Below are 8,645 nucleotides of genomic sequence, written 5' to 3' on the forward strand. Positions count from 1 at the left end.
TTCTGCATGAGCATTGGATAATGTCTATGACTAGGGGCTTGAGCATCTCATTCGCCCCACAGACTGCCCTGCTAGTCTTAATAGTCAATGGTGGCAGTAGAGAGTTAACTTGAAATTCTCTGTGACCTAGAGCTGTAGTTATAGGGCTCTACCTAAATGATTCAAGAAAACATCCTCTCACATTTGGAGAGAGTGCATTCCTTTCTCCACTCCTCAAACATATTTTCAATAGCTGCCAGAGACATCAGAAAAATAGGACTCCATCACTTTCAGAATACTTTTTCAAAGCCCTCCTCTGAATTCTGCATGAAGCAATTGACTCCAATTTTATTGGCTTTGACTTTATTCCCCTTTGTGGTAAATGAATGGCTTTATTGAGTGTTGAGCAGTTTAATCTGTAGTTACAGGTAGACAGTTCTTTTGGTAACCCCACTTGATGCTTTGAAATATCAAGAGACACACTGCTTTGTACTGACAAAACTCTAGTTGAGAGATGGGCTTTTATCTGTTAAAATCATTCTGCTGCAAGTCACAAAAATAAATAAGTGGCATTATGTGAAACAAGGTAGAAACAGATTTCTCAGGTGCCCTCCATGATGTTAGAAATGGGTCCTCTTTTGTCTTCTAGCTTCATCATGCATATGACCTACCTGTCCAAGTGTTTCTTTAATCTGTGATGGCTTGTCCAGGACAAGCTATCACACTCCAAGCAGCAAAAATGAGTAAACATTGAGGAATAGAAGATACTTTCTCATTTAAGGCCACCCTGTGAAATTTGCACTTAAGATTCTCCTTCCTTCCCATGGGTCAGAATTTAGGCAAATATGCAAAAAGGAGCTGTACAGGGATCAGGGAAATGCCGTTTATGTGAGCAACAATGTAATTTGCTAACATTCAGGGATCCTATTGCTAAGGAATAAGGGAAAAATGGGTATAAAGTACAACCAGAAGTCTGCTGCAGGGAGAAATACCATTAACTAAACGTGGATAGTCACAGAGATGATTTGCTTTTGCGTAAAAGTGCAGTTTCAATCCTGAAATACATTTTGGATTTTCCTCAGTGATTCTATGTGTGGGAAGTTGTTCTGTCAAGGTGGGTCAAATTATGCACTCTGGAGAGGACGTGTAATAACTTTCCTGACATGTAAAGCATTTGATCCTGAAGACACAAGTCCAGAGATAGGCATGGTGGCCAACGGAACCAAGTGTGGCGACGACAAGGTATGTTTTGTTGTTTAGCTTCTAAGCTACTCCCTACTTTCCTTATTTCTTACTTTTGGGGTTCACCATGCCTTAAGACAACAGCTGAATTTGGAACACAAGGAGTAACTTAAGAAATGATAGCAATGGAGAACCTAGCACGTAGCAAGAATAAGCATTGCTATAAATATTCTCAAACATTATCGTGAAACTTGGAAATAACTGTCATAGACATAATTTCAAGAAGAGTATGTTATTGCCGTGTGATAACATATAACAGCACACTGCTTTCATAGATGAGGTCTGGAATCCCACTGAAAGTGCCAGTGTATGTAATACTGGGCTTCAATTAACAGATTTGTACAATCATTAGGAGTATAATGAATTCACAATCTCAGGCACAAGTACTACTTAGCCAGGGCCTACATATGAGCTTTGATAATGAGGAGGTTCCTCTCTCATGGAGATTAGTTACTCTATTGCATTAAGGTATCTACATGGCCCAGATCAGCTTTCCTAATTTTTCATTACGGCAAAGCCAATCCTGACAATTTTATTTACTTAAGCTGTATTGGCTATTTAAATATAAATTTATTTACTGATGAGTCTAAAATGTGTGGTTCAGTATAGATATTGCTCATAAAAAGTTTTAGAAAGGAAATATTAAAAAGTGAATAGGATTGACATGACCTCTCAGCCCATGAAGCTGAAAATGTAAATGTAGAAATGTTTATAACATTTATGCTGCTCATATGAAATTGGAATGTTAGTTCTTGCCTCCAAGAGGTACTCACAGGATTTAACCTCCTTTTCCCCCAGTGTTTCCTGAAATATATGTCAGCATCAAGGGCAAGAAATTTCCCATACAGTAGAATTCCTTAATTGGAGGTGCCAGGTTTCGAATACTAATTCCTTTATGTTGTCTAGTGGTGAAGGTTTTAAGGACATTGAGACATCCTCACATGACCTGGCTTGAGTGTTGCAGTGCTTGGGCCTTAAGGGAGTAGGGATACTTGGACTAAGGCAGAATTTGGGTGTTCCCGGGTCCCCTGGCATTAAGATCATCTTATTATCGTTACTCATCTCTTAACTTCTTGTATAGACATTCCTTCTGAGATACAGAGTGGTCTGGATTTTTTTTATACATAAATGCTTAAATAGACTTTATCAACCTTTCTGGGTTGATTTAACAAAGGGAATACCATGAGCAACAGAGTCCCTCTCCCTCACTCTTCCCCTGCACCTGATCCCCTCCCACACTGACACAACGATGAGGTTTACACCTCTTTGCCTCCTCCCAGAACAGTTACATGCCGGAGCCGCTTTAAACAGTATCTTTTAGCCTCTTGACATATATCTCACCTTTCCCATCTACATCCAGAGAGATGCAATTTCAAGGCCTGTATTTCTTTATTCAACGCTTGTTTGCATAACATGACTTCTGCTAGTCGCTCCATTTCACTTTTTTTTCTTCTTAATTACAAGCTCTCTTCCCCCCTTTAATCAGATACATAATTTGTTTCTGATTTTATAATATTTCTTTTCTTACAAATCCTGCCACACTCTAATACCACTTCATATGTTGTTATCAGTTAGGATGCTTTAGGCTGCAGAAGAACAGAAAACCAACTAAAATGGACTTACACACTTAGGACCTTCATTAATTGACATAACCACAAATGCAGAGATAGAGGAAGACCACGTGGTTAATTCAGTGGTACAACGTCATCATCGATTACCCAAGTTCCTTCTGTCTTAGCCTCCTGCCATCTCCAGCGCATGCCCACTCAGGTTGCCACACTCATGGGCCCAGATTGCTGCCCACTTTCCAGGTAGTAATGTCAGAGGCTGAAAGTAAAAGAAAGTGCATCTTTTCTTACCAGGGAAGAAATTTTTCTTGGAAACACTTTCCACCAGATTTGATACCACTTTTTATTCCCCAGAATTTTATCATCCACCCATCCTCAAACCAATACGTGACAAGGGAAAAGGCATTACCACAGTTGGCCTATGTTCATTAAAATTCACCCTCGGAACTAAAGAAGGCCCCACTTAACCCATGAAGCACATGAATGTCCAATTTATTGACAAGGTCAGACATCTTTTGGCAAACAATACTATCTGCCATGCGTGTTAAACAATTTGAATGAGGAACAGAAGCTTCAATAAATTTGGATGTTGAATGTTGAAATTTTCACACTTACTTTTAGCAGTAGAACCTTTCATTTAAATGAAATCCTATGAGGAAGCCCAAATGCACAAAATAAATAAAAGTAGAGTTGCTCTAGGAAAAGTGGGGTGTGGGAAGGGCACCAAATTCCAAACCTGTGGATGCCTCCTTGTGTTCCACGGAGGACAGTTTTCAAAATAATTCTTTTGACATTTATTTAGGCATGCCTGAAATCATTCCTTCAATAATATTTTAATACATGCCTATGATGTGCTTAGCACTAGGTTGTTAAACTTTGCCAATTTTAATGTGCCAGAATCGGTAGGTGCTCAATGTCTGATAGACAATCTGATGTTAATGAAGAGAAAAATAGCAACGCTATTTCTTTTTACGTAAATTATAATCATTTTAATATTGCACATGATGTGATGGCATATATTTTCCATAATATTTTTATTTGGTATGGCCATCTCATATTATGTGCAATGCTTAATTCAGTGCTAAATATTAGTCTAAAGTGTTAGACCGAAGCCGTGGATTCAGCACATGATCCGTGAGAAATGAACTAAAGGAAAGAAAGCTTTAAAGAGGGCTTTCTAAATATTTTAGTATAAAATTTATCGGGTTCTATCTTCTGTTTGCAAAAAAAATGCTGTGATTTCCCTAATAAAAAGGTGAGTTTGATAAAAATCACAGTGACTAATAGTATGAGATTAAATTCCAAAGAGTCAACCATTTGCAGAGCTGAAGCCATTGGACATTAATGTCGACTACATGTTTTTCCAACCACTTTCAGGTTTGCATCAATGCAGAATGCGTGGATGTCGAGACAGCCTACAAATCAACCAATTGCTCATCTAAGTGCAAAGGACATGCTGTGAGTTTTGAAGATATGTTTCCCTACACTTGCTAAATCTTATGTAATTTTAGATAAGTCATGAAGAAGCTAAAGTAATGTTTTCAGCATTCAATAATTAGGATTATTAAATTTGTCCAACGTCCCTCCAGTAGCATGGTTCGATGCGAAATTTCTTCTGAGATCCTGTTGATGAAATTGCTGTGATTCATTCATACCTCATGTAGATAGATGACAGCCTGGAGATCAGGAGTTATTTATGTTTCCCAGTGGATTTTATTATGGAAGAACAGGGCCTTGGAGTTTGTGGTCAGACTAGTGAGAAAACTAACAGGATCATTGCTCCTGCAGGTGTGTGACCACGAGCTCCAGTGTCAGTGCAAAGAAGGATGGGCCCCTCCCGACTGCGGTGACTCCTCAGTGGCCTTCCGTAGGTCATGTTTTACAAACTTCTCCATCCCTCCATTGCTTCTAAGAGAGATTCTTGGAGATACGTCCTAGGGTCATGAATCAATCTTATTCTGTATACACAGGGGATGAGATGGACCCGAATGAACTATATGCCCCCAATTCCAATTCTTTGGCTTTCCAAAAAAAGAATAGCATTTACTTCTGACGTTTAGGCTATAATTTACTCTGTTTCTATCTCTATATATCCCTTAACTTCCTATCTATGTGGAGTTTTAAAAAATTATTAATTTTCCTAGTGCTCTACAATTTTATTATATACACACGTGCATATTTGTCATGTATTTGGGTAGAGTACGGGGATAGGTACATGAACATAATCAACTACTTTAATTAGAAAAGTTTTTAATGGTTTCAGTGCTCACTAAAAATCCTTTTAAACTATGACATCTTTCTTCTTGAACTCTTTATTTTGGTTTACCCATTGATTTGCTAAATCACTTCCATGAGTAATTTCTTCTTTATTGGAAGGATGTGTATACATTAAACTTTCTTTGCATTTATGAGAATTTATTTCTGCTGCTGAATATTTCTATTAATATTATATATCATAGAATATATAGCAGGTTGGATTGGATTGGATTTTTTTAAATCACAATTTTGCTTTCATAATTCTATTGAAGGGGATGCTGGATATTTAATGTTAAAAAAACCAAGGCCAGCTGTTGATGTTAAATAAAACCCTTTAAAAATCATTATGTTTGTTTTTGCTTAGATGCTTTTAGAATTACTACTTAATGAAAACTAATCATATAGTCTATTCCTGAGTGCCATTATCTTTCTATTACATTGTTAACTTCTGAGGCCTTTCAAATTGAGGATTTGGTTCTGTCTCCATTTCATTTCAAAAAGTCCCAAAACAACAAATGCTGGCATAGATGTGGGAAGATTGGAACACTCTTGCACTGCTGGTGTGACTGCAAATTAGTACAACCCTTGTGCCAAGTAATTTGGAGATACCTCAAAGAGGTAAAAATAGAAATACCATTTGATCCAGCAATCCCACTACTAGTCATCTATCCAAAGGAAAAAAAGACATTCTATAATAAAGACATTTGCACTCTAATATTTATAGCAGCACAACTTACAATTGCAAAGATGTGGAAACAACCCAAATTCCCATCAGTACATGAGTGGATTAATAAAATGTGGTATATGTATACCATGGAATACTACTCAACTACAAAAAACAACGGTGATCTAGCACCTCATATTATCCTGGATAGAGATTAGCCCATCCTTCGACGCGAGGTATCACAACGATGTAAAAACATGCACCACATGTATTTGACATCAAACTGGTACTAATTGATCAACACTAAGGTGCTCACAAGGTACTAATACTCACTGGGTGCTGGTCAGGTAGTGGGGGTAGAGCGGTGGGGTGGGTAAACCCACAGCTAATGGAGACGGGGCACATTGTATGGGGGGAAGGAAATGCTTGTGGCCCTGGCTTGAGCAAGGCAAATGCATTTCATGTAACCAAAATGTTTGTACCCCCATAATATCCTGAATTAGAAAAGAAAAGAAAAAAAATTCCAACATAGAACAAATATCAGTGGAAAACTCAGTTATGTCTCTCTCAATTCCTTTACTAATGTACTGCTTTTCAAACATGTTTTACTTCTTCTCTCTGCCCTCCTCCTTACTATTTATTCTCTTCTAATCTCCTGGTCTTTCGTTTTTCAATTATTACAAATATCATCCCTTCTAAGAATTCTCAGTAGTATCATTATTTATTTATCTCATCAAATACTTCCTATAGATTTCCCCTTTATTTTCTCTAACTAAATATTAATATAATATCAAAATACACTTTCATTTTACCAGCTATGAGAGATTTTCCAGGGAATGCATGTTCATTAAGGAAAGGGTTAATGGAATTTGCTCTAGATAAAGAAATAAGGACTAATGGGTCAATGTGAAATTCACACATCCTCTGTAGGCCCCTGTTCTCTTTGTTGCAGACTTCTCCATTGTGGTTGGGGTGCTGTTCCCAGTGGCGGTCATCTTTGTGGTGGTTGCCATAGTAATCAGGCACCAGAGCTCCGGAGGAAAGCAGAAGAAAGTTCAGAAGTAAGCCTTGATCTTCCTTTGGGGACTGTTTGACCCCTGTTTTACTTTAAATTTAAGGGTTTGACCTAACCTTTCACATTTAATTTTTGTTGACTTCAAATATTCAGAAATACATACAGATCTAGCCTTCTTAGACCAAAGGTTGGATATCCCTTTTACTGCAAAATCTTTCACAGCAAGAAATGTATCTTTTTCTACTATTAGTCACTGTATTTATAATCAAGAGTAAGAGTGATATTAACTCTCATTATGAAAGATTTCTACATGTATTATAAGAATGCAACAGCATTTATGGATCAATAACTATGTGACAAACACTATGCTAAGCCCTTTCAGATCTGTCAACTCTTTGCCTCTTCACAAGAACTTTGAGGTGGTTACCGTTATTTCCATTTTATAGATATGAAGGTTTTAGAGTAATCCTTACACAGTCCTGCAAGGTTAGGGACTTCACATTTTGACGATGTGGAAATTAGCTCAGAGGTTAACAAACATTTTTTTCAGTCTTGCAAAGTAAATGATGGAGCCTTGATTTTCACCTTCATCTGTTTGTCCTACAAACATGATCTTGACCCCACAGTATCAGTTTAGCATTTTTAAAGACCAACTTATTCACCCATAATGAGTTTTTAATAAATATTGAATGAATAGTGGAAACCATTAGTGAAATGACATAATTTAGATAAAGATTGTATTCAACACCACCATTATTAGGAGAATAATAATAATTCTTAGTATTCTCCTATTACTCTATTATTCTCCTAATAATAAATTATTAGGAGAATTTCTGCAGAGAATCAGAAAAAGAAAATTCCTGGTGGCGATTTTGAGTTACGGGACAATGAAGGTGGCTAACAGGAAACTGAAAGCTGAAGAACGTCTAATGGGGCAGATAAAAACCCAGTCAATTGCCAAGGATGGCAAAATGGGCAGAGGAAGTTGTAATCTTCTACTTAGTTTCTCCACCTTGCTGAAGGATCTGCTAAGTCAATTTATAAGACACATTTTCAATTACAGGGCACACAAACAGAAGAGGAGACTTCAGGCGGTGAAGGCTGTTCAACCCCAAGAGGTGACGATAATTTGGGCTGTGTTTACCATGGCCTTGCTGTGTGATTTCTCACTCTCACATCCTAACCATCTCTCTGTCATTTTACCCAGCAGTGTTTTATAAATCCACTCCACTGGTTAGTGGATAGCAAGGATCGTGGGCTCTGCAACTACATTCAGAAAATTCTCCTTTGCCTTTTGTTAAATGCAAAAGAGAATCCCTAAAATGCAGAGGCTACTTTGCTGGGATTCAAGAAATACAAAGAGAATGAAGAGAACAAAGAGGGCAGACACCAAATGTCTCTTTCTCTCTTTCTCTCTCTCTTTCTGACTACAGGTTGATTCCTTATTTCTTTGGCAAATTTCCCAAAGGATATAATAATATGTACATTTGTATGATAATGTATGTAATATGTACAACTCCTTGTCATGCCCTATAAGTTTAGAGATTTTAGCTGAAGTTGATTAATGATAATAACATTGGTAACAATGTTTTTGATGAAAACTTTTTCTTACAGCTCTGGGAAATACTCTATAGAATAGAGGACACTGTAACTTCCTATCTGATTTCTCAGTGTCAGTTTAATTCCAAGCTCTCATGCCTTAAAAGGACAGTTTCCTTAAAAGCTGTATTTAGGAAACTGATGATTTTATTTTGAAATATTCCTTTTTTTTTTTGATGCGTCAGGTGAAGCTCCATGTGTCTGATCTGCCAGTAGAAGACAGTGAACCTCCAGCTTCTTTTGTGAGTTAGCAAATTCTCTTAAATATCACCCTAATTCAACCTTAAGAAAATTCCGGTGAAAGACATAACTAACCCACAGT

At 37.3% G+C, this 8,645-nt stretch overlaps 1 protein-coding gene across 1 annotated transcript in view; it reads left to right on the top strand.

The window, feature by feature from the left end:
- The window catches only part of ADAM28 (ADAM metallopeptidase domain 28), a 47,398-nt gene that overhangs the window by 34,168 nt on the left and 4,585 nt on the right, over window positions 1-8,645 (top strand). Inside the window, exons 14-19 of the mRNA XM_012662919.1 lie at window positions 1,062-1,221; window positions 4,167-4,247; window positions 4,578-4,656; window positions 6,662-6,770; window positions 7,770-7,846; window positions 8,504-8,565. Coding sequence (XP_012518373.1) covers window positions 1,062-1,221; window positions 4,167-4,247; window positions 4,578-4,656; window positions 6,662-6,770; window positions 7,770-7,846; window positions 8,504-8,565 — 568 coding nt within the window. The remainder of the gene's footprint in view (window positions 1-1,061; window positions 1,222-4,166; window positions 4,248-4,577; window positions 4,657-6,661; window positions 6,771-7,769; window positions 7,847-8,503; window positions 8,566-8,645) is intronic.

This window comes from Propithecus coquereli, unplaced genomic scaffold (assembly GCF_000956105.1).
Source record: "Propithecus coquereli isolate 6110/MARCELLA unplaced genomic scaffold, Pcoq_1.0 Scaffold79, whole genome shotgun sequence".
Classification (NCBI taxonomy): domain Eukaryota; kingdom Metazoa; phylum Chordata; class Mammalia; order Primates; family Indriidae; genus Propithecus; species Propithecus coquereli.